Consider the following 26,184-nt stretch of genomic DNA (forward strand, 5'->3'; position numbering starts at 1 on the left):
TAAACTTAAAATATTTTTTGCTGTTTATTATGCTTCATCTAACTAGATTTAGTTGAACTGATCATACTATAACTCCTAGAACTGCACTATGTCATGCATTTTTAAATAATTCTTGGTTCTCTTTACATTTGTATGAAACTCATGAGTGGTCTAAGAGCTGGCTGACCAATGGGCAATGACTTACAAGATCTAGTCAAATCCATACTAATATTATAAATGCAAAAGTGTGTCTGTCTGTCTGTTACCTCTTCACGCCCAAACCGCTGAACCGATTTTGCTGAAATTTGGCATGGAGATACCTTGAGTCCCGGGAAAGGACATAGGATACTTTTTATATCGGAAAAATGTACGGTTCCTGCGCAATAAACTAATTTTGGCGCAACGGAGTTGCGGGTATCATCTAGTCAATTATATTTTGAAAAAATAAACTACTGATTAGGCGCTTTGCAGACAACAGGGCTGAGCACATGCAGCGCGGTCTTTTTGCCCGCCGTGTGCGTTGGTAATATAGGATTCCCTTTGTGCTATCGTTCGCGGCGAAATTGACCGGCCCGCCCCGCCCCGCCCCGTCGTCTGCACAGCGCCATAATATAGACTAATTAATTATTATTAAACTTAAAATATTTTCTTTGTTACAGTTCATTGCAAGGCACACTACATGGCAGTTTAGTTGAAATAATAAGACTAAATAAAAAATATTTTATATTACATAATTAAATTATTAAATTAAATCTTATTATTGATCTTTTTTATAGTTTCTAAATATTTCGTGCCGCCTTTCTTTCATAATACCTCTTAAGAGCTTGATCAAAAAGCTCACCAACACATCTTTTCTTCCAAATATCAATTTTTATCTTGGGTTTCTCTGGTGACATCGGAGTTTGTGGCTCCTCTTGGTTTATTTTTTCTTTTTTCTCTTTTATTTCTTTTACATCTACAGACTTAACTTTCTCTTCAATATCTTCTTTTTCATCTTCTTTTGTTTCTTCATCACTAGACTCCTCTATAGAAAAGTCAGAGTCTGCATCAATATTGTCTTTATCTTGCTTGGACTTCTTGGAAGTCTTGATATCTTCTAAATTACAACGATTTATTTCTTCTTCTGAGTCTTCAATTTCACCTTCTGATAACTTAACATCATGTGAAGATTTCCTCTTTCTGTAATTCCTTTGTTTTGATTGCACTTTGTTAACCTTCTTGTTCTTATCTTCACCGTTTGAGCTTTCAGATGGTTTATTTTCTGATGTTTTCGTAGTTTCTGTCTTCTCAGATCCTAATTTTTGTTCATACAAATGTCTGTAGAAGCCTCCTGTAACAAATAATTAGATAATTTATTCATTAGTACTTCAATACAAAATACAGCACAAATAAGCAAAATCAATTTTATTTTTTATACTTTTCCTTTTCCATTAATACACTGAGACCGAATTTCCTCGTTGATTTAAATAATTCTACACAGGGTTGACTTTGGTACTGGTGATTCTCCCTACAAAGTTCATCATGTAACTTTCCACAATCATAATCTGATAGAAGTTTAAATTTTTTAGATATTGATAACGTTTTATACTAACGTTTGCACATTTTTACACACTTATCCCTTGCTTTTAGGTAAATAACTGAGATAGTACTAACAAAAAAGCATTCACAATAGAGGACGCGAAATGTATGTAAACAAACAAGTTTTGACATAATGTCAAAACTTGTTACCTACACCTAACATAAATTGTCTCAATATGCAGGTTAATGAGTTACATATCGAAAAAGTCTTACTGCCGCACTCAGAGTGGAACATTAATTACTTAATTGTAATTAATTCAAAATTTTGACATAAGCCCCATACATTATCTGTCAAACTCTATGAAATGTCTCTGAGTACGGCGTTTAGAATTCTAATCTCATTTGACTAGATTCAAAAATTCCATTAACAGAGATAATTTAATGAAATAGTGCCGGGACTTTATTGCAACTGTCAATAATAGAGCTTTCACATTTGGCCAGGTCCCGCTTAACCAGGTTTCACTGTATTATTAGATACAAACCTAAATCTTTTTGTCGAGTTACATCTCCAATACTTTCTAAATACTCCTCATATTTTTCTTTTTCTTCTTCTAATCTCATTTCCTCTAATTTCTTTTTATATGCAGACGTAACAAACACTTCCTTGTCTGCAAATTCTTCTCCCTCCTTTTCCCGTTCTTTTTGGACCTAAAAAAAAATAACATACTACACTTACAATATCATAAAGTTTATCTCTTTACACTGAGGCTCATAAAGTTACACTAACAATAATTTCAATCAATATTTTTGAAATACTAATTATTATTGATGTTTTTCTGTGTTTTTTTAATTGCATAATAGAAACTTGTCTTGCAAAAGCACATAAAACATATTATACAATGTGTCCCGACACCGGTGTCCGATCCTTTAATGTCATGATCTATGGCATATTTTATCGACAAATTGGCTCTCAAATTTTCTATCTCTCACGGTTGTAAAATGGCAGCCATTTTAGTTTTTCTCGGGCTTTCACACTAATCTGACCAGTAAATATCCTATGAAGATAAAAAAAGGTCTCATTTGATAGCTTAACTTGTGGACTACGCTTACACAGGCAATATGTTATAAATTTCGTGGAATTAAACAGAAAAACCAAAGTTTAAGAAAAAAAATGGTGAAATTTTTAATTTATGGCTTTTTGTGAAAAATCTAGCGCATTAAACTAGTTCTTTTTTATTTTAAAAAGTTTAAGGAGGTTTTCATCTTAAATAAATTCTTTATTTCAATGCTCTCAGTCAGATAGTTTAGAAGTTATAACGATTTTCTTATGAAGTATAGGTCAGATTAGTATGAAGCCAGAGAAAAAGTTTTTTTTTTCAAAAGTTGGAGAAAAAAAATATTTGAAAGCCAATTTGTCACTAAAATATGCCATAAATCATGACATTAAAGGATCGGACACCGGTGTCAGGACACATTGTATTGTAGTACCTTAGATACTAAAAAACCATAAGTTGAGTTTGGAAATTTTGAAATGTTATTTTACCTGTCTTTCTATACGTCTTTCATTTTCTATTTTCCTTTTGTTAGCTGTTTTTATCAAATTTTCTATATACTTGGGTTTCTTCTCTTCTTTGCTCTTTTTAACTTGATTTTGTTTATCTACTGTCATTGAATCATAAATTTCATCATACTGGTAAACAGTAGGATCTTCCAGTATAGCCTTCTCTTGTGTCAGTTTGGTCTAAAATAAGACAAAAGTATAACAAAGATTTTTCTCAATCAATTAAAAAATACAACTTAATATTTTACTTTATGTTGGATAATTTTTAAATTTTACCTGTCTTTTTACATTAGCGTTGATGCCTAGTGGTGGATTTTTTTTCTTGTTTGTGTCATCGTCTGATTCGGAATCATCTCCAAAAACATTTCTGGTCGCTTTGAAAGATAACTGTGGCTTGGACTTGTCTGGCAATATTAAACCATACCTACAACATACAATAGATATTTACGAGTATAAAGTTTCACCGTTCTCCTAAGATAAATATAATTTGTAACATTAAGTATAACATTAAACCTATGTTATGATACAACAATAAAGTATAGTTTATACACAGCCAATACTGGTAGCCAATAAGACTGGCAGCTAGTATTGGCTTGGTATATGCCGCGTGTGAACAGTTTTTCAAGCCAGGCGAACGCTGACTGCCAGTATTGGCGAGAATAAAGCGCCCGTCTCTTTTTCTAGCCAGTGACCTCCGCCTGCATACCCCTCGAACCCCGCGCCCACGGTGCGGTCATGTGTAGACGCATCTCACCAGTCACTGGAGAACGTCTGCACGGTATACATGTGTTTAGAATTTCTAGGACAAAATGCTGAGAAAATTCAACGAAGAGGATACTTTAAAATTTATATAACTTTATAGGGAGCTCGAATGCTTGTGGGATAAGCGTTGTGATTCATACAAAAATAAACAAATTATACGCGCTTCAGCACTAGAACAACTTCATGCCGGAATGAATATAAATTAAGAATTGTTTCGTTTTCTTTTTTTCTAATATTTCAATCAACTCTTCTGTTAAATAGCTTGGGATAATTAGGAAATTCAGACTGAATAATTCGTGTAGTTTTGAAAGTTGGTACAGTTGTTCCTAAAGGTGTCCAGATGAATATACTAAAAGTTCCCGAGGGTGGGGCAAGAGCCGGTGGTGGGGGAGGGGGGAAAGGTCTCTTTTTCAAGGTTTTTGCTTGTGACTCGAAAATTATTTATAATATCTCTTTAGTGACTTCTACAATTCTACATAAAAATTTCCTTTAAATTACGTCCAAACATTTTTACTGAACGATCATTACTTTAGGAAATACAGAGTATTAAAAAAATTACACTCGCACTGTTTTTCCATACAAACGTATTCCCCAATTTACTCCCTGGACAATGCGTTTATGATCTGTTATAGCTACTTTTGATTTTATCTAAATTTAATAAATAATAAATAAAGCCTTTATTCACTGACTGTAACCATACAATTTTTATAGCAAAACAATAAAAAACACATTTAGTCAGGTTGTCCTTCGACATAGGCCTCCCCCATTTCCTTCCATTTGTCTCTGTCCCTGGCAAATCTCCTCCATCCTTTTGGAAGGTCATCCTCCCATCGTTTAGTCTGACGTCTTTTTCGTCTTTTCCCTTGTCTAGGATACCATTAAATTAAGTCCTTGGTCCATTTTTTCCCATTGTCTGTTCGTGTTATATGTCCAATCCAGTTCCATTTTAGTTTTCTAGTTTTTATTAATATGTCTGTTACCTTAGTTATTTTTCTTATTTTTGTTTTTGTCCACCGGTCTCGTAGCCTTATATTTAGCATACTTCATTCCATGCTTCGTTGACATACTGCGAGCTTATTGGTGTTTTTGCCCGTGGTTGGCCAAGTTTGGCACCCATATGTAAGGCATGGAATAACACAGGTATTGTACAATTTACTTTTAATCCATTCTTGAATACTTCTTTTAGAGACCAGTACCTCTTCCATGTGTTACATATTCTTCTTTCTATTTCCTTCGAATACTGGTCGTCGGTGGTTGATATTATTTGTCCTAAATATATGTACTCATCAACGTACTCCACAGCTTCTTCTCATAATTTTATTTTTTCTTTTATTCCGTTTGTCATTACTTTGGTTTTCGTTGGGTTCATGGATAGGCCTGCGATCTGACTTTCGTAGCTTAGTTGGTTTAGCATTGTTTGTAGCGTTTCAGGTGTTTCTGCGAATATTACTATGTCATCGGCAAACCTAAGGTGATTCAAATTTGACTCATTGATGTTTATACCCATTGTGTTCCCGTCTAAATTCCTGAATATATTTTCTAATACTGCTCTAAAAAGTTTTGGGGATAGTGGATCACCCTGTCTTACTCCTTTCTGGATCTTAAATTCTTCACCCTTTCGTTCTAGTTGGATCGTAGCTGTTATATTTTTGTATATTTCCTGGATAATTTGAATATATTTTCTTTCTAAGCCTTGATTTTGTAACGTTTTCCAAATGTAGTCGTGATTAAGTGAGTCGAAGGCCTTGTTGTAATCAACAAAGGCGATATAATACTTTTGGCTATATTCGTTTAGTTTTTCTACGATTTGTTTTACGACATAAATATGATCGATGGTGGAGAAATCTGCACGGAATCCAGCTTGTTCTCGTGGTTGGTGTTCGTCTAGCTGTCTTGTAATTCGTCCAAGTATTATTTTTTAATTTTTTTATATAAATTGGACATTAGGCAAATCGGTCTGTAGTTATTTATTTCGCTTTTATTTCCTTTTTTGTATAGCAGAACTATTTTCGATTTCGTCCATTGGGTCGGTATTTGTTTGGTGGTCAATATTTCGTTGAAAATTTTTGTTAGGAATCTAGATGTCGCTGTTAGATAGTTTCTGAGTACTTCGTTGGAAATTTTGTCATCCCCAGGCGACTTTCCGCTTTTCTGCGTTTTAGTCGCTTTTATTACTTCTGACTCTAAAATTACAGGTACTTCTTCAGCGTAAGTATCAGTTTTTCTTGTTTCAGTTATTGTTTGATCATTTTTCGCGTATAAGTTTTTGTAAAATTCTGTAGCTAGTTTTGCTATTGAAGTCCTCTCTATGATTAATTTGTCTTTCTTGATGTTACATTTCATGTTAGGTATCCATTGTTTGTATTCCCTCAACTGTTTTAGACCTTTCTTAATTCCGTTCGTTTTTTCAATTTGTTCCTTTAGTGTGTTAAGTCTTTCTGTTTTCCTATGTTTTCTTATTGACATTTGTATTCTTTTGCTAATACTTGCGATGTTCTGTTTGTTCTCCTTTCTTTTGTGTATCATTATTTTCCTTTCCTCCATCAGATTTAGTGTTTCTTCTCCTAATTTGCTCTTTTTCTCTTTTTTGCAACATAATTTGCTTATGTTTATCAATTCTTTTTCTAAAATGTTATACTTTTCTTGAATTGGTTTGGTATCATCTATGTTGACTAGCACATTTTCTAATTTTTCTAAGACATCATTTGGTATATGGGTTGGTGCACTGGGGTATTTAGTGGCGTTTTTAATGATATGTTTCCTTGATTCTTTCGCTTTATTTTGAATGACCCCTCTTAACATATAGAATGTTAAAGTAAGTCCGAGTTAAAGTTTAAGTTGTTGATTACTTCGACATCTAAAAATATGTCTGTCCCTTGATAAGATGAAATCTATTTCATTTTTGTCTCTACCATTTGGGGATATCCAGTAGTAATGGGAATTAATGCTATTTTCTATTAATTTCATTAACATGCTAATTTTGATGTCACAGCATGCTAAGTATTATTTCTTTGCTATTTGCTAAAAACGCGGCATTGTGAATTATCGGTTCGCATCCCACCGCTCGCGTCGTGTATTATTTCGCATCGAGTGAAAAATAGCAATTCATTAAAAGTTAGCACCGCGGTGCGAAACAGCGCGGACGTGATTTTTATCATAGACTTAATATAATAGGTTTATGATTTTTATCATGATCGCAGACTGTTGCTGCGCACGATAATATTAGCAATCGTATTTTTTAGCAAGTACGATTAATTTAATTATTGCTAATAGGCATTTAACAATTAATTATTATTGCTAATGCTATTTTTACCATTGTTTGCACATTGTTTGCAAAAGCGAAATCTATAAGTCTTTGCCCGTTTCCATTTCTGTTCAACAAATTCTTCCTTGTTTGTTTTTGTGCCCACTTTTGCATTAGTCTTTATTATTATTTTTTTATTTTATTAATTTATCTTATATTATATCTTTAAACGAGCAATTCTTGTGTATATATATATATATCTTAATATATATATTTCTTGTGTGCGTGTGTATGTGACTGAACTCCTCCTAAACGACTGGACCAATTTTGATGAAATTTTTTGTGTGTGTTCGTGGAGATTCGAGAATGGTTTAGATTTACAGTTTGGTCTACTGGAAAATGTTTTTTCAATTAATTTCTCATTTATAAGGAGTTGTTGATTTTGGAATGTTTTACATTAGATCCGGCGGACGGCGCTATCATCGCATTCAATATTATTCTATTTCAATTTTAGTTTGTCCTGACAGATGGTGCTACGATTAATTTGAAAAAAATTTTGTTATTCAATTCATGTGCTGATTAAAATATTAAATAAATAACACATAGGCTACAATTTTAACCGACTTTCAAAATGGGGGAGGTGTTATGTTCGTTTTCTTATATTCAACGATTACTCCGCCGTTTGTTAACCGATTTTCAAAATTTTTCTTTTGGTATATAGGGTATCATCCCAATTTGGTATTATATTCCGAAAAGTGATGATCTGATGAAGGATCCATAAGTAATCGAGGGAACTCCTCAAAACTTATAGGGAAACATATGGTGACTTCGGTTTCGTGAGAAGTATTCTAAGCATATGCTACCAACAAGTAAGATTTTGCACCGAGATATACCTGGTATACCGTGGTTCGGAAGGTGCTGAGAGAATTCCTGATTCTTTATAGATACAAGTTTGGGAGTTTCGGCGTTGTTTTAAGAACAGAACGCATATGCTACTATGCAAATTACATTCTTCATCATCATCATCATCATCATCACTACCATATTATACCATTTCATAGTCTTTTAGATCGAGACTCGAGTTTGTCAAGCGATAATTAAAAAAAATCTATATCTACCTAATATTATAAACCTGAAGAGTATGTTTGCTTGAACGCGTCAATCTCAGAAACTACAGGTCCGATTTAAAAACTTATCTCAGTGTTAGATAGATCATTTATCGAGTAAGACTCATCATTTATCGAGAAGGTTATATTATATTATTACTCTAAGACTAATACGACAGAAGAAACTCAGGAAAATGTGGGAAAAACGGGGGAAATATTTTTTATGGGAAAATGTACCTACGGATTCTGTAAAATTTCTAATTTACGCGGGCGAAGCCGCGCGTGACATCTAGTATATATATATATATATATATATATATATATATATATATATATATATATATATATATATATATATATATATATATATATATAAATGGAATCTCGGAATCGGCTCCAACGATTTTCATGAAATTTAGTATATAGGGGGTTTCGGGGGCGATAAATCGATCTAGCTAGGAATCATTTCTAGCAAATGTCATTTTCATCGGATACCGAGCAAAGCTCGGTCAAACAGCTAGTATTTATTATATATTTGAATTTAAAGTCATTAAAGCTTCTCGCCGGAAGCAGGAGGCTTACCAATCCTGGGCCAACGCAGTGTCTGCTCGGGATTTAAATACCAGCACATATAAAAAGGAGTACAACCTTGCCTCTAGGTCCCTCAAGAAAGAGATTACTCGGGCAAAGCAACAGCACGTCAATAGAATTGGCAAGAGACTTGAGCGCCTCCCCTCGGGAACCTGTGCATTCTGGTATCTGGCCAAATCTTTCTCACGAAATCGAAGTCACCACATGTTTCCCTATAAGTTTTGAGGAGTTCCCTCGATTACTTATGGATCCTTCATGAAATCACCACTTTTGTGAATATAATACCAAATTAGGATGATATTAGTAGGAAGTAGGACTAGTAGGATTCCTTAATTTGATATGAGTGTCATAATTATAAATTATTATCATTCAAAACATGCTCGCAAAAGTTACGTGACTACAACAACCACAAATTTTTTAAGGAATCACTTGTCCTAATTTAGTAACAAAATCAGTTGTGACCACGCGGCGATTTTGGCCAGACGTCTTCTTAATGGCTCCAGTTCTGTCAAAGCAACAAAAAATTGGTCTTTTCATAGGCTTAGCGGTTGGCTCAATGAAAATCAAAATAAATAAAAGGCAAAAGAGATGGTTTAAAGAATTTTTGCTCCATGAAAAATTATGAATTATGAACTTTCTGAACTACTTGGAACCGGCAGACTTTAGAAATTACCTACGAATGGATTCCAGATCTTAATTCTTATAACATAATATAAATTGACTTTAATACAGATTTAGGAGTTCCCACTACAGATAAAAGGTTGAAACCATCTGGCAACACTGATTTAGATAGTCAGAAGCCACATTTTTTCCGATTTAGGATCCTAATTATGATCCTAGCTTTCTAAATGTTATTTCACTTGACTAAATTTTTTAGGATCCTAGTTAGGACTTCTAAATTTAGTGAAATGGAATAAGCACTTAACACTGCGACTAGAGAATGTTATATGAAAGCTACAGTATATTTAACTATAACCAAATAGAATTGACATTCTAAGAAATATATGAACAGTAGATTTTTCATAAAAATACAAAATAAAAGACTTACTTCTTTGGAGAAGGCATGTCAGCCATGTCAGGCTGAGTGTATTGTATACTATATATTATGTTAATTATAATTAGACGATAGCAACTCTCCGATCTTATCAATTAAAATGTTTTATGCTTTTCTAAACCCTAAATATACGCAGTTCCAAAACGTTTGTGATAATCTCGTGGTAAACAATAATCATTAGTCATTAGTCGAGTTCTTCTTCTTCTTCTTTACAAATGGCCGACTCAGTGAGTTGCCAATGTCAGAGTCACAAACTTAGAATGCTAGCGCATGTCAGAATGGTTTGAAAGACTTTGCTCTATTGCGGGCGCCAGACATGTGATCAAATACGCAAACTCGCCAAGTGTGGCACTGACATTTGCCTATTTGTGCAAAGTTATTGCTGGCATTTTCCTATTTGTGCAAAGTTTGCTCAAACTTTGAAGCCCATGTCTGGCGCCAGCTTATGAAATGAAGGTCTGGTGAAGTAAGTAAGGCTTCTATCATACAAAAACGTCATTTTTGACAGTTCTTTACCAGCAGCGCACATTGACTGACATTGACACATTCAAATAAAGACTTGTTAGTTGTTGAACTGTATATTCATTACAGTGTTGCCATATATACAGATTTCTCCGTATTTATACAGATTTTTTGGTGAGTAATACAATTATGTAGTAATACAAATAAGTAAATAAGTAGATATTTATACAGAATTACAGAATTTTGTAAATATGATTAATTTTGTAAAAATTCAACAACGAAACAGGCTAAATCGGGCACCATTGTCCATTGAAGGTCTTTTGCATACAAAGTAACTGATTGGTGCCAAACAATGCTAAAGTCTGGCCAACGAAAGCTGAACCAAGCGAACCGCGGCAAATTTAAAAATTATTTATATGGTATCACATAATGTAGTAGGAAAAAAAGATTTAGATCATTTTCTGCTGATGCTAGATATTATATATATACAGGGTGTCAAAAGACCGCTTCCGATAACTTCGTGGGGTTATTATAGGGCATGAGATATATCCATTGGTGCAAGAAATTTTCATGTAATCGCCAGTTTTTAAAATAGTCAAAATTTTCAACACGCAATGTATAATGCGTGCAGTTAATGCGCGATAATATCGCCCGCCGCCGATGAATGAAACCCCGGGCCGAGCCGGCCCCCCCGCGCCGCCCGCGCCGAATACCGCGCGCGCGGCTCTGCGCTAGTCATGAGTTAAGACAAAACAGCTGATCGTGGTGTGCCCTATACCCTAGCCCGTAGGTAGTGAATAAACCACCAATATTGTAATGATTATTAAATTACAATAGTTTTCACGATTTAACAAAATGTTACAATTTATTAATTACCGTTTCTCAGGTTTCTACTCAAAAATACTCAGTTTTTACTTCCGGCCAAAAAGGAAAAGAAATCATAATTCACATCCGATCATCATCCGATTTACACATCTGTAAAAATACATACACAGTTACCTACTGCACCTATCAATACCTATCAATGGAAAACAAACGTGATAACATGTTCACTGACCTGTGATCAGCTGTCTGCTTTTATGAAATGCAGTTCGAACTGTGTTCCATGATCCATCTAACTCGATGTAGATTGCAGAGTTATTCAACACTTAACAAAAGTAATTACAGGAGACATTCCAATTCTTTAAACACTTTTTATTGCACTGTTTAAACCGCACTATCGTCTATCGACGACGATGTTCACCTGTTCCTTAAAGCATCGCACATTCATCGGACGTATCTTGTCACGGCCCGTTATTAATTACAAACATAAAAAAAAATAGTTAACAATACACAAAACAAGCAATAATATGACATCTAAACGTAAAATTACAAAACTTAAACAAAAACGTCACAGTACCTACACCAGCACGGCGCGTGTTAGACAGCCGACTGAACAAAATTGAGGAAAAAACTTTGTAAAATAATAGGGATGTATCCCTGTGCAATGTGAATATTTTGAGTAATTGATAATTTTTTTATCGATAAATCGTATTAATTGTTTTACATACGAGTACGTATTGATTACTGTCAAACTAAAAATAAACAAATACCTTCTCAATATTAAGAAAAGCGACAATAATTAAAAGTTATTTAATTAATTAGGTATTAAAGTATTTTAGACGCGCATAACGCGTACCACGGTATAACAATCACTTTATCACGGTAATGTAGGTATCGAATTTAAAAAATGAGATGAGATCTACTAAATAATAGTTATAATTTTTATTATTTAATGGTACTTTAAATATCGACTAAATAGTATTGAATTTATAGGGTACAACACTTAGATTGTCCTTGAAATGGATTAGCGACACGTGCGTCGGGCACCTGCAGAGCGGCACGCTTTGTCGGCGCCGCGATCAAAGCAAGCCGCCGTTCGGTGTCTTTTGACTACTTCCGAAAGTCGATACACGACGAACTTTATTTCAAAAATTAAAATAGATTTTTTAATTTAGTAGCCATTTGAGCATTGAGGTAATAGGTTGTTAGAGTTGTTAGGAGATAAGTTTGATTTTTTAACAATTACTTCAAGTATCAAAACGTGGTAGTATTGTGTAAAGTGTTAATAATTGATTATTATTTCAGTTGTAATAAAATACTTTGTGGTGTGATACATTTCGTTAACGAGAAGTTTTTTTGACGTTGTTGGTGGTGATTGGTCTTATTGCTTGATGTTAAGGACTATTTTCAAAATGCATAAAGAAATAAGAACACTTGAACTCAACATTTTTCACGTAAGTTAATTGCCAGTTTTATGTATGAGGTTTTTTCGTGTATCGTCTGTTATTTCGATTGATAAGTGACGATTGCGGATAAACAGTTCATCCGCATAGTTTCGTTACTTACGATGAACTTTTTAACTAGTCTAATAATCTTAGAAGTTTGCCATACTGTCGTAAGTTGTTACACATGCACAGACAGTTACTTACAGTTTTCTACATGAGCTACCATTAAACTCTTAACACTGCAAGTAGCTTAGATGAGAGGTCAGAGGTCAGAGTTCTAAGTTCCACGTCATGGTGACCTTCATGGGTTTGAAATTGAAAAGACATACATTAGGGTTTCTGTGTGTTCTGTCGTAAGTCGTAACTCGTAGTGTATCGTCATTCGTCGCATACGACCTTTCGACTTAGCGTGCGTAGGGCGGAGCTAACAGCTGATTAACGCGGTCAACGTTCTCGGGTTTGTACTCGGAACCCGAGAACGTTGACCGCGCGCTTGCAAATGCTTATTGGGGTAAAAATAATAAAATTTAAAAAAATATTTGAAAATATTTTTCTATGTGGTTTATTATCATGTTTAAAGGGTTTTAATTATAAAAAAATAAAGAATAAAAAATTTAAAAAATTAAAAAAAAAATTAAAAAAAATACATATTCGTAATCAGAAAATGTAGTATAATCATACCCCAAAGTTATCGGAAGTGGTCTTATTACACCCTGTATATATATCCAATGTGCAATAATTATGCACCTATAAAAGAAAAGTCTAACATATAGCCTATACTGACTTAGAAAATATATTGCTAACTAAGCCTAGTAGAAGTGTTTCGAAACCGGTCGTGTTTTTAGTTTTTTATAATAATAATAAATGTATATAGTGGAAAAAGTGCACGTAAAATAATTGTGTTTTATTTGTGTTTTCGTCTAATCGGTATTAACGAGAGAGTAGAATATTCGATGGGTAATTAGGTCACAATGGTATGGTGGAAACTTTCCTGTTTCTCATCTGAATCTTCGTGAAGATTTTCAATAAAAATACCATTTATTAAAATAAATAACAATATGTCTAGTATGAAAAATTAAAAGATCATAAGAGTATAAAATAATAATTATGACCAAGTATCAAGATCATGAAATCGTGCAACCGCAAACCATCGACTGGCAGAATAGTGTTGCCAGTCAAAATAAATGCTTGGTTCAGCTTTCGTTGGCCAGACTCTATAAAGGTTGATGAGCAGTTGCTGTCGAAATTTAATAAAAAAATTTACAAATGAAAATAATATTTCTATCTAAGGGGGATATTAGATTCTCATATATATTGGATCCGAGATCATTGAGTCATAGATATTGGATAATGTAATATAGACATATGATTCATTTCTTCCTTGATCATAGATTTTTGACATTTGCTGAGAGATTGGATCCAATACGGTCATAGAAATAGGTGTTGCCAGATATAATATAAAAAAGAGTTTATAATTTCTTGTTCGTTAATATGTTTCAAATAATGTAATGTAATTATTTTTCTAATTATATAATATGCAGATATGACCAAATGATCATATATATTGGATCCTATATATGATCATAGAAATGATCCAATATAAATGATAATGTAATACCCCCCTTATTGCTATGTTTTTTTTATTATGTTAAGGGCCTGTTTCACCACTTCCTGATAAGTGCCGGATACTTAACTTTCTCGACATGTAAGTATGGAGAATCTGTCAAAAAAGTTGTGGATAGCCTATCCGCCGGTACGTTAATCAGGAAGTGGTGAAACAGGCCCTTAGTGCATTTAATTTTTTTTCTATTAGATTTTAAATTTTTATAAATACAAAGTTACCAATTTATGTACGAGTATATTTTTATTTATTATACGATTATCACCTTATCACGTTAATACATATTCTTTTTTTCATAAAAAAGCGTGGATAATGATTAATAGGAATATTTTTGTTGACTTTAATACAGATTTTATACAGAAAACTAGCTGTGGGCCGCAACTTAGTCCGCGTTAATGTATATTATTAAAACTGAGATTAAGAAAATTGAACACCCATCTACGACATTTTATTTGGATCTATATTACACACGAAATTTTTAATTTCCATCAAAGACCCAGGAAACTTGAACCTCAGATACTTATCGTTTTGAAAACCTCCTTTCTTGCAATTAAACCGCAATTTCGGGGAGTTTCTTCAATTCCATTACTTATCAAGTCACCGTTTTTAGGGTTCTGTACCCAAAGGGTAAAAACGGGACCCTATTACTAAGACTTCGTTGTCTGTCTGTCTCCAGGCTGTATCTTAAGAACCATTATAGCTAGAGTTCTGAAATTTTTACAGATTATGTATATCTGTGGCCACTATAACAACAAATACTGAAAACAAAATAAAATCAAGATTTAAGGGGGGCTCCTATACAACAAACATAATTTTTTTGGCCTTTTTTGCTCGATATCAATAATGACAACAGGCAGGCAGTTTAAATTTTTACAAAATTCTTAATTGTGTGTACTTTAATAATTAATAATAAAATTAGAATAAAATTAAAATTTAAGGGGGGCTCCCATACAAAAACACAACTTTTGGCCTGTTTTTTCTCTATAACGGTACGGAACCCGTCGTGCGCGAGTCCGACTCGCACTTGGCCGATTTTATTGTAAATATGTTATCAAATTCGGGCAATCTATACAACAAAAAAATAATTTTGAAAATCTGACCACAAACAGCAAAGTAAACATTAACTCCTCCTTTTTTTAAAGTCGGTTAAAAAAAAGTATCTAAGATGTTGACCAGGGATGACATCATGCCAAATTTCATTGAAATCGGTCCAGCGGATTCAGAGATTAGCCTGTACAAACAGACAAACAGACAGAGAAACAAAAATTTCAAAAACAGTTAAAATGTGTTCTATTACTCTTATTATAACATGTCCCTGAGTCGTTTTTTCAAGTTTATTTTCAATGTACAAAAATTTTACCTCTACGATTTTATTATAAGTATAGATAGATATAGATAGATTGAGACAATATGACATACAGATTTTATACAGATTTTAGCAGTTCCCGCTATGCAGATAAAAGGTCGAAACCATCTGGCAACACTGATTCATTATAATATATTACGGTATTCTCTTTGTTGTCGAACTGTAGTGAGGTCAAATATATACATAGAGTACATTCTTATAATTGGAAAAATATATACCTACTAGTAATCTGTGAGTGAGGTTAGGTATTATAACAAGTAGGTTATAATAATATTATTGTTTTTATAATACCTATTTCGTATTTTCACTATTTTACTGTTAATTCGTTGAGTTTATGTTTATTGGTCAAAATAAAAGGTCTTGTTTTGTTTTGCATAGTCCAAGTTCCATAATCCATTAACAAAATGGATGATTTTGAACGTAAAGCTCCACGGAGTGCAATCGCCTTGTACATCAAAATGTATTCGAAGCAAAAGAAACAAAACAAAAAGGTATTATAGCTAAGTCTGATTTATAATTTCGTATACTTTATAACATTACATTTTTACAAGTGTAATAACTTGTGTTACAGGGTACTAGCTTAATAACAGAAGCAGCAAAATCTTGGCTGTCTCTAAGTGAAGCAGAAAAAAATGAATTTTCGAACAAGTACAAAGAATGCAAGTTACTCCTACGGAAAAAAGTTGCCAATCAATTAAAGAATATACAACCATATATGAAGAAAAAAAGGAAAACAAACTCTGATAAGTTTTCAAGGTTAATATTGGTAAAACATGATTAAAAAGAGAAAACTTTATTGCCCAGCCACAGCAAAGCTTGTAAAACATGATTAAAAAGAGAAAACTTTATTGCCCAGCCACAGCAAAGCTTTGACTAAATTAATCATGATTTCTGACTGAAACTAAATCTAAATTAAAACAAAAATGTATAGAAACATTAAACTTATGGCTTTGGGTAAAGATTTTGGTGTGGGCTAATCAATTAGATGTCCTTGATCCTTGATTCCAGCTTTAAGGGCCAACGCTAAAACTCGTGCTGGCGCACATGTATAAATGGAAAATAGTATGGGCAGCGTTGTTAGTCGTCGCACGTGCCTGCTTGCCCATACTATTTTCCATTATTAAACACGCGAGCGTGGGCCCACGCGAGTTTTAGCATTGGCCGTAAGTTACATAACTCAAGTTATTATTTTCTATTTCAGTGACTGTATTGAAGACTTAAATAATACATCCAACATATCTTGTGATCAGAATGAAACAAAAACTTTAGAAGAAAACAATTTAAATTGTGTTAACAATGTATTATCAACTTTAGAAGAATATAACTTAAATTGTGATCTGAATCTATCAAAAAATTTTCATCAAAACAGGATTATTGGTAGCCCTGAACATAATTTTAAATACAAAACATTAAATGATATGACGTAAGTTAAGATTTTATATTCGGATGAGTCAAAGCAAATCTTTTGTCATGATATAACAGTATGGGTCTTATTTGGTTTATAGGGAAACACCAGTTGTCCATGAACCAAATCCACCATCACTATTGTGAGTAAAATTTATATAACTTGTAATGAAGCCAAATGAATATCATAATTATAAGAATCCTGTTGAGCTGGCTTTTATTTATGTAGTATTATGTGTATTTATCAGTATTTGTATTTCTATTTTAGATCTGGGCAGCAGTTATTTGATATGATTCAGAAGGATGATAATAAAACTTGGGCTGAACTTCTACCATCACAGAGAAGACAATATCAAACTGCTGTTCTATCAATAAAGAAAAACTACTTAAAAGAATATAAATCATATCTAGAAAGTCTGTCAACTGTAAATCTCTTAGAACATTATAGAAATGTAAAAAATGAACTGGTATAGTTAATAAAAAAAAGTTCACATAATTCTAATAATTTTAATTTCCTTAATTAATAATAGTAATTACAATAATACAGTTTAAATCCTACAGCTAATACAAGGAATAAGTAATTTTTGCGATTATAAATTAAAATTTGGATAAGCAATTATTTGAGATAATTAATACTTAATTTCCACAGATTAATCCAACAGCCATTCCAGCAACAAAGGATGCCAAGAAAACATGGGATTCTGTTGCACGGTAATGGTCATCACCAACAAAATTATTATACCAACGCTTAGCCTTCACTTCCTTTCTTTTCAACAGATCTTCAGCCTTATCCAGCTTGCGATCCACAAATCTTTCAACCTTCAAAGAAAATTTTCTTTGACAATAAAATTTATTAGGAATTATTTATTTAAAAGAAACAACAATTTTTAAAATATAAAATAATATTTGTAGAAATTCACTAATTTACTTGACCAGGGCACTTGCTTGTACATCAACCTAAAATATATTAGGATGATGCAATACCAAAGAATAATCCTCCCGTAAACCCAGCAGAATAGTAGGAATTATCTTTGACAAATAATATTACCTGCAACAAAAATGTTTAATGAAGAATAATAAAAACCCCTTCCCATAGGCATTTTATCTGGTCAAGTATAGAAGTGAACCTAAAAAGTTTTATGAAGGTTAAAAGAAAACAATGCACTATTAAAAGAATCTTCAAATAATCAATAAGAATAATCAAAAAGCAGAGAAACAGAGTAAAGAAATGACTAATATTTCAATAAAATAAAAATCTTCAATGTGTACTTTTATAATTTCGGACGTCACGTTATCGTGGATGCCAACTTCCACAATAAAGCGGGTATGTTAAATGCCCTTTGGATACGCACCGCGGATATTTTGTGCGGTTCAGAAGAGTGTAGACATTGTGATGTCCTCTAACATGCACTGTAAAAAGTTATCGTCGATGGAAATTTAAAAATCTTCATATATTTCCATACATTTTACTTCCCTATATTATTGTATTACCGCCACATCCAAAATTATAAAATCACAAGTTATTCACTTTATAAGAAGTAACTTACCATTTGATGACAATGAACTGGTAACTTTTTTTCAACAAGCAGCGTGCAAAAGAAAATCTAAAGATGTAGCAAATAAACTTACTTTATTAAACCAGTCTGGTGACTTTCCTGTTGCTTCTTTTTCAATTTTGTCCGTAATTTTATCCACTTTCTTTGTGATTTTGTCCCAATTTATATCAATGTAACCCTTTTGGCTGGCAATATGTAGTAGAATCACCCCTCCACCTACACCAACTGCGGCGATTTTCCCAATTTTCATTGTAAGAAAGCCAGTAATCCTGAACAACAATTAAATTTACGATATTGATGATCAAATAAGACAAATATTAAACAACAAAAGATGATGCATACCATCCTGACGCAGTTCCTAAAATTAGTTGCTTTGTAGCTGAAGTTTTACCGATGTCCGAGATGGCCTTTTCGATGAAATTTTTAGCATCGTCTACTACTTTTTTAGCATCGTCGGCTGCATCTTCTACCTTTGGCTTAGCCATTTTTTATAAATTTAGAAAACAGTGACCACTTGTGTTTAGGAAAAATTCTTCCCAAAATGAAAACCAAAATGAAAACTGACGAATTTTTTTTTTTTTTTTAATATTTTATTTTACGGGCCTGGATACTGGTCCTTTTAGCCCAATCGAAATTAAATACAAGTCACAAACTATATAGAAATTAGAATGCTAACGCAAATTATTAAAGTTTTTTCTCAATATTTTTAAAAAAGCTGTAAAGCGGTCCATATAAAGTACTTTTCTGAAGTAAGTCTTTCAAAGACAAGTTGTCTATGCTTAGATGGCTGTCACTGTCACTGTCATCTTTGTCCGTTATTTCACTGATTTCACTACACAACATTAGGCGTGCGATATTATGCTTTCCACATCGAAGAACCAGATGATCAAGAGTCTCCTCTTCAACGCCGCAGTCACAAAGTGAGCTATTTACCATCTTCAATTTATATAAATGAGATTTAATTTGGCAATGCCCAAATCTCATCCTGTTCATAGTAACTATGAATGATCTAGACATTTCTTTCAATTTATGGTACCACGGTTTGGCGGGCGGGACCTTTTGTATGTCATAATACCATTTTCCTTTTTCAGACGACGTTTGGGTAAAGTATGCCTTGAACAACTCTCCCAGGCAGTCTTTCATAGGAGCATGTATATCCGTATACGGTATGTGCTGTAGTTGACTGTGGTCTTCGTCTGGATCTCCTCTTGCTGCTGCATCAGCTTCTTCGTTGCCAGTTATTCCAGAGTGAGAAGGTACCCAAATGAATTTAACATTTTTACTATCAATATACATATGGTACAGAATTTGCTTAATTTTTAGTATCAAATAGTTTGTATTAAATTTTAAAACTCTATTCTTAAGTGCAGTTATAACACTTAGTGAATCAGTTAAAATCAAAAAATTGTTTTCATTAATTAAAGATATATACAACAATGCTCTATATATAGCATAACATTCAGCAGTAAATATACTACATTGATACGCTAATTTTAAACATTTTTTAATTTTTTTCTGAGGATCATAGTAGGCTGATGTAACAATATTTAAGGTTTTTGACCCATCAGTATAAATTCTGTACTCATTATCTATAGTATCGAGAAGATCATTTTGATTACTTATTTGTTGCTCACATATTGTTACATCATGCATGTAGGCATTATATTCAATATTATACATAGGCCAATGATTTTCTCTAAATATATAATTTCCAAAATTTAAGTAAATATTTATCATAATTCTTAAAAGTTCTGGCAATTTTCTAGAAATAATGTTAGAAACATTGGTATATGGACCCACATTCATGCTATTTGATGGAACTATAGGAAGAATTCTTTTTAAAAGATGATCATTTTTAGAAGCAAACACCTTTAGGCAAAATCGTTCAGCTATTTTTAACCTAATGATAGTTAGTGGAGGTATGCATGCCTCGGCCTCCATAATATGTATAGGAGTAGAGCACATTGCACCGGTTATGACTCTAAGAGCTTTATTTTGAATAACATCCAATTTTCTTAATAAGTTATAACTACAGTTGTAATATGCTAAGGTGCTGTAATCAAAGTGACTACGTACTAAACTCTTATATAACATGGATAAAGTTTTAGGGTCAGATCCCCAGTGTACTCCTGCTAAAGATCTAATTATGTTAAGACCTCCACAAGCTTTTTTAATTATTTGTTGTATATGATTTTCAAATTTTAACTTATTATCAAGATATATCCCCAAAAACTTTTTTTCCGAAACCCATTTGAGACTGTTGTTGTGAAGTTTAATGTTAAATAAACTTCTTGTATCTGATTTAGAGAAAATCATGGCTGTACTTTTTTCCAAACTTATCCATAACTTTAATTTTCTAGTATAGTAATTATATACTTGTTCTAATGCCTTATTCAATATATTTACAGCAATATTTACATCCTTATGACTACTATATACAACAATATCATCCGCATACTGTAGAAATTTAACATTACAACTTATGATATATTTACACAGCTGACTTGTGTATATGCTATACAACAGTGGCGAAATAGTGGCACCTTGCATTGTGCCTTTATATATATGTCTAGGTCCATGTAATATGTTATTAAATTTGACATACATTGTTCTTTTAAATAGAAATTTAAAAATCCATTCACAGACTTTTCCGGGGACACCTATATCTATCAAGACTTCAACAAGGATAGTTGGATCAACATTATCGAACGCCCCCTGGACATCAAGAAAGGCACAAACAGTGGAAGAAAATGAATGAAATGAATCTTTAATATCCCTTAATAATGCAACATAGCTTTCTACACAACTTTTACCTTTACGAAAGCCATACTGCTCCTTCGGTAAGATATTATTCGATTCAACATACCAGTCTTTTTACCAACACAAGATGACAAAGATATAGGTCTATATGAGTTACATTCATTTTCCGGCTTTTCTGGTTTGAGGATTGGTATAATACATTGTGTTTTCCATGAGTTTGGTATTTGATTGTTTGTCCATAATAAATTATAAATATCTAATAAAAATTTTTGGACATCTTTATGCATGTAACCTAATATTTTGTAAGGGATATCGTCTAAGCCTGGAGTAGTGTCTTTTCTAGATTTCAAAGCAAATTGAAATTCTTGCCACGTAAAAATATTACTCAAAAATATGCTACTAGAATTGCCTTCCTGGGAAAAATATGAATTTAATAAATTAATGTCTATATATTTTTCAGGTGGATCATCGGGTGCATACTTATCAAGAAAAGATGGAATCCATTCACTGTTTTTTGGTCTACTAACAGAAGAAGCTCTTTTAAATCTGCGGATATAATTCCAGATGACGGTAACAGGTGTTTGTCTATTGAATGATTCACAAAGGCTTCTCCAACCATTCTTTTTCTTTTCCCTTAATAACTTTTTTTTAATGGCATCAAATTTTTTATATTCTATGAAATTTTCTACAGATGGATGTTTTCTATAAAAATTTAGTGTAGCTTTGCTTTTTTTAACTGCTTCTAAGCATTCATTATCCCACCAAGGAACTGGTTTTTTTCTAATGGTTGGGGAAGTTATATTTAGTTTTGGAATACATAATTCTTTTACTGTATTTAATATTACACAAAATTTATTATAAGTAGTTAAAGGTTCATTGTGATCAATAGTGAATGACCTGAATGCCTTTTCTGTTTCAGACGCAAAGAGTTTCCAATCAGCCTTGTCATACAGAAATCTTTCTGTTGGTTGACCCACTTCAAAATCTTGTGGACGGAGTTCAATAACTGTAAAAGTGGGATAATGATAGCTGCCCATTGGATCATCACTAACACTCCAATGGCATAGAGGAGCGATTTGTGGGCTAACACAAGTAATGTCAATTGAAGATTGGCTATTACGTAAACTACCTACTGTTGTTGGAGCTCCCGAGTTAAGGATACATAGGTCACACTCATCTAATAAATCGTAAATGTCTGTACCTCGAGGCTTGGTTTGGAGACATCCAAAAGCAACATGATGAGCATTTAAATCTCCGGATAGTATTATCGGTTTTGGTAAATTATTAATAATTTGTTTAAGTTGTCTAGACTTAAACCGTCCTCTTCTTGGTGGACTGTAACTACATAAGATAGACAAATTACCAATATCAGTTTTAAGAACTATAGCTGCAGATTGTAAATCTTCATAAAAAGGCAGATTGACAGTAATGTATTTGAAATTATTCCTAATGAGTATGCCAACTCCACCACGGCCATTAAGGCCATGTTGATAAATAAAATTGTAACTTGCTATTTTAAAATTATGATTTTGTTTTAAATGTGTTTCATTTAACAAACATATATCAATGTCATTTTGCTCTAAAAAAGTAATAAGAAGAGGTTTTTTACTATTAAGATTTTCAACGTTAAATTGACATATTTTTAAAAAATTACTATCCATGTTTAAGGTTATTTAATAATTCTTCCTTTATTACAGATGTTGTCATTTTTTTATTACTGTTACTTAAATTTACCAATGTTGCTACTAAAGACTTTAAAATATTATCGCTTTTTAATATACCTTGCATTAATTCCTCATTAGTTATCTCACGTTTTTTAGATGGTAATGCCGGGAAATCAGTGCTGTAATGTGCCAAACTGTAAGTGTGGTCAGTGTTTTTAGTCACATTTGCGTATGCCATTTTATTTTGTTTTTCCACTATTTTCTTTTGCTTAACCGGACAATTTCTAGATATAGCAAGATGTGGTCCACCACAGTTGGCACAATGCAGTGCCTGATCATCAGGGCATTGAGAATAATGATGTTCCTTAGAACAAATCGAACATTTTTGGACACATTTACATATTTTAGCATGGTGATTAAATTTAAAGCATTTGTAGCATTGCAGCAAAGGAGGGTTATATTCATATACTTTATAATTAAAAATATCTAATGACACAGATTGAGGTAATATATTCGAGAGAAATGTAACAGAAACCGTTTGAAACGGTTTTACTTTACCATTTACTTTTTTGGTAAACCTTCTCACTCCAATAATTTCGGATGATGAAGTTAACTTTTTGAAGAGGTCTTCATTGCTTATCTTAGTTGGTACATACCGTAATACACCGATTTTTTCAATGCTCTTAGCTGGGATAAATGCTTTTAAATTATTCTTGCAATGGAAGGCTTCATTCAGTAAGTAATTATTAGCATAACTTGCCTGGGAGAATGATATTGCTATTTTATTAGCTGCTACTCGTTTTATTCCAGTCATTCCTTTGATTTCTTCTTTGAAGATGGATGTTAGTGTAAGTGGATTTTTGTTGCCGATATTGCTATCGGCCTGGGTAGATTCGGTATATACTATGTACTCCTGAGAGTGGGACTTCTCCGGGAACAAGCGTCTGTAGCCGGGTTTGCTATAGGGGATGTAAAATGACTCCTCAAGAACATCCCTGTCTTCGTCAGTATCAGGCCCTCGCGGCCTTTTTCTACCGGGTTTCCCAGGGGCTGTCCCCCCAGGATCCTCCATTTCAACGTCTATTATTCCACCGTTTTGCGCTGTTTTCCTATTAAAATTCTTTATAAAAACTATTTTAAATAATTAATTTCGCAAAAGTTGAAAAAATACGCTTCTCTTTTTAAAAAGCCCGCCAACCAGAAAAAAAAAAAAAAAAAAAAAAACTGACGAATGAAAATAAGGGTGACCATATTTAAATTACAGATCCTGCCATACTTTGGTCAAAAAACTGCCAAATCCTGCCAAAGCCTGTAGTAAAAAATGCCCAAATTCTGCCAACTTATTTACTGTTGTTTTAAAGTATAAAAAGTAAAAATACACATTTTATATTGCAATTTTTTATTAGATTATATCGTATTATAGACTAGGAGAGAGACTTGTATCGGTGTATATGAGTAAAAAGCGTATCAAGTTATAGGTAGTCTGTCAAAAAAGTGAAGAAATTAAAAAGTGGCAACATCGTAGTGTCATCCTTTTCAAATCAATCTCAGAAAAAAGGGATGACACTACGATTTTTGACGTGGGAGAGCCATGCTTCGGCACGAATGGGCCGGCTCGACCGGAGAAATACCACGTCCTCACAGAAAACCGGCGTGAAACAGCGCTTGCGCTGTGTTTCGCCGAGTGAGTGAATTTACCGGAGGCCCAATCCCCTACCCTTTTCTTTTCCCTACCCTCCCCTATTTCCTTCCTCACCCTCCCCTGTAATTCCCTTCCCTACCCTCCCCTGTTACCCCTTAAAAGGCCGGCAACGCACCTGCAGCTCTTCTGATGCTGCGAGTGTCCATGGGCGACGGAAGTTGCTTTCCATCAGGTGACCCGTTTGCTCGTTTGCTCCCTTATTTCGTAAAAAAAAAAAAACGATGTTGCCACTTTTTAATTTATTCACTTTCTTGACGGACTATAGGTCCGACCTACTCGGTCATAACAAAGGATATAACCAACATATTTTCGCTTCATCACCACACTACCATACCAGTTGTTAGTATAATGCCACCACCAGAGAGTTGTTAGTATAAAGCCACCACCAATAATAACTATCACCCACGATACCAGTTACCACACAAGAGAAGTACAGTTCGACAAGGCTGTTAATAAACGTGGCGAGAAAAGGAACTAACGCTTAGTTATCATACGTAAAAACGTCATTTTTGACAGTTCTCCTTTAGGCTGCTGGTAAAGGAGAACTGTCAAATAAGCCAATGGGCGCTGCTGCCAGCAGCGCCCATTGACATAATTGAGGGATTTTCCTCATTATTCATAATAATGAGGGATTTTCCTATTTTTTTTAATTTGATTGTCAAACAGTTTCCATTTTAGTAACTAGATGGCGTATGGGTAGACAACTATCGGTAATACCAGGAAATACCATCAATAATTGCTACAAAACTGGGCAAAAGAATGTAAAACTTGATACATTTCAATTTGAAAAAGACGCAATAATATTCCAATGAATAGGATAATAAAGTTATTATAACGATGTTTTAGCTAAAATTCATGGAAGAAATAGCCCTATTTACCGATATTCACACTAAATGTCACAGGAATAATACATTTTGGTTTTGACAACATCTTATCTGCACTTGTGCAAGATAACGGATATTTAATGGCTAATATTTTACCAATAATGAATATCAAAAACCCAAATAACCATAGACTTACTATATATTTATGCAAATAACACAATTTGGGAAAATATAATAAAAACCACACCAACAATAAAAAGTAGAAGAAGTTTGAAAGTGACATGCCCGTCAAAACTCTTTCAGTTGTCAAGTTTCAGTTTGACAAGTTTTTAGTATGTCAGAGTGTTCCTAAACTATTACCAGTGTACTGCTCAAATCGCTTAGGCCAATGATCGCTTAGGTTTAAGCATAAACCTATAATAAGTCTATGGGTTTAAGATATTTTGATTTATGTCACACTTGACAGTACACTGATATTTTTTGGAAACACAACCCATATGTAGTCAGGATGCCAACCTGCAGATAATTTTAGATCGGTGAGGAACCAATAGAAAATCTAGAAGTATCTATCCTTACGCCATCTAGTTAAGATTGTTAAAATTAAAATTAAAAAATATAAATGAAAATCCCTCATTGACATATTCATTTAAAGCCTTGTCGAACTGTGTAGGGAAATACCCCGTAAAGTATCCAGGGTTGCCATTGTCGGAAATTTGAGATGCAATAATAAAATTTATTTTTCA

The 26,184-nt window shown here is 33.2% G+C and overlaps 4 protein-coding genes and 1 long non-coding RNA gene across 8 annotated transcripts in view; 3 read left to right on the forward strand and 2 right to left on the reverse strand.

Moving 5' to 3' along the window:
• LOC121730517 (negative elongation factor D) overlaps window positions 1-768 on the forward strand; it is a 15,522-nt gene extending 14,754 nt beyond the window's left edge. The window contains exon 12 of the mRNA XM_042119597.1: window positions 639-768. Coding sequence (XP_041975531.1) covers window positions 639-670 — 32 coding nt within the window. The 3' untranslated portion in view covers window positions 671-768. The remainder of the gene's footprint in view (window positions 1-638) is intronic.
• Window positions 690-10,023, reverse strand: LOC121730518 (nuclear speckle splicing regulatory protein 1). The gene is made up of 5 exons (XM_042119598.1): window positions 9,810-10,023; window positions 3,335-3,482; window positions 3,041-3,238; window positions 2,040-2,205; window positions 690-1,309 (listed from the first exon to the last, which is right to left on the reverse strand). Exons 1-5 carry the CDS (start codon window positions 9,833-9,835, stop codon window positions 759-761), a joined length of 1,089 nt encoding a protein of 362 aa, XP_041975532.1. The 5' UTR covers window positions 9,836-10,023; the 3' UTR covers window positions 690-758.
• On the forward strand, window positions 4,889-17,428 carry LOC121730519. Of its 3 annotated transcripts, none has more exons than XM_042119599.1 (6): window positions 4,889-4,900; window positions 15,889-16,022; window positions 16,103-16,287; window positions 16,733-16,954; window positions 17,037-17,078; window positions 17,204-17,428. In XM_042119599.1, the coding sequence occupies exons 2-6, from the start codon at window positions 15,936-15,938 to the stop codon at window positions 17,406-17,408; spliced, it is 741 nt and encodes a 246-aa protein (XP_041975533.1). In that variant the 5' UTR covers window positions 4,889-4,900; window positions 15,889-15,935; the 3' UTR covers window positions 17,409-17,428. The 3 variants fall into 3 exon arrangements, with proteins under 3 accessions (XP_041975533.1, XP_041975534.1, XP_041975535.1); XM_042119600.1 differs by lacking the exon at window positions 4,889-4,900 and adding an exon at window positions 15,769-15,788 and having other exon boundaries at window positions 15,910-16,022; XM_042119601.1 differs by lacking the exons at window positions 4,889-4,900; window positions 17,037-17,078 and having other exon boundaries at window positions 15,813-16,022.
• On the reverse strand, window positions 17,429-19,040 carry LOC121730520 (FUN14 domain-containing protein 1). 2 transcript variants are annotated; one of them, XM_042119604.1, is made up of 4 exons: window positions 18,834-19,040; window positions 18,565-18,760; window positions 17,864-17,983; window positions 17,708-17,754 (listed from the first exon to the last, which is right to left on the reverse strand). In XM_042119604.1, the coding sequence occupies exons 1-3, from the start codon at window positions 18,974-18,976 to the stop codon at window positions 17,903-17,905; spliced, it is 420 nt and encodes a 139-aa protein (XP_041975538.1). In that variant the 5' UTR covers window positions 18,977-19,040; the 3' UTR covers window positions 17,708-17,754; window positions 17,864-17,902. The 2 variants fall into 2 exon arrangements, with proteins under 2 accessions (XP_041975537.1, XP_041975538.1); XM_042119603.1 differs by lacking the exon at window positions 17,864-17,983 and having other exon boundaries at window positions 17,429-17,754.
• Window positions 19,041-19,250: 210 nt separating this feature from the next.
• LOC121730521 lies at window positions 19,251-21,866 on the forward strand. Its single transcript, XR_006036120.1, has 4 exons — window positions 19,251-19,411; window positions 19,583-19,747; window positions 21,136-21,331; window positions 21,712-21,866. It is a non-coding gene; the product is annotated as an uncharacterized LOC121730521 (long non-coding RNA).
• Window positions 21,867-26,184: the final 4,318 nt, after the last annotated feature.

This window comes from Aricia agestis, chromosome 9 (genome assembly GCF_905147365.1).
Source record: "Aricia agestis chromosome 9, ilAriAges1.1, whole genome shotgun sequence".
Taxonomy (NCBI): domain Eukaryota; kingdom Metazoa; phylum Arthropoda; class Insecta; order Lepidoptera; family Lycaenidae; genus Aricia; species Aricia agestis.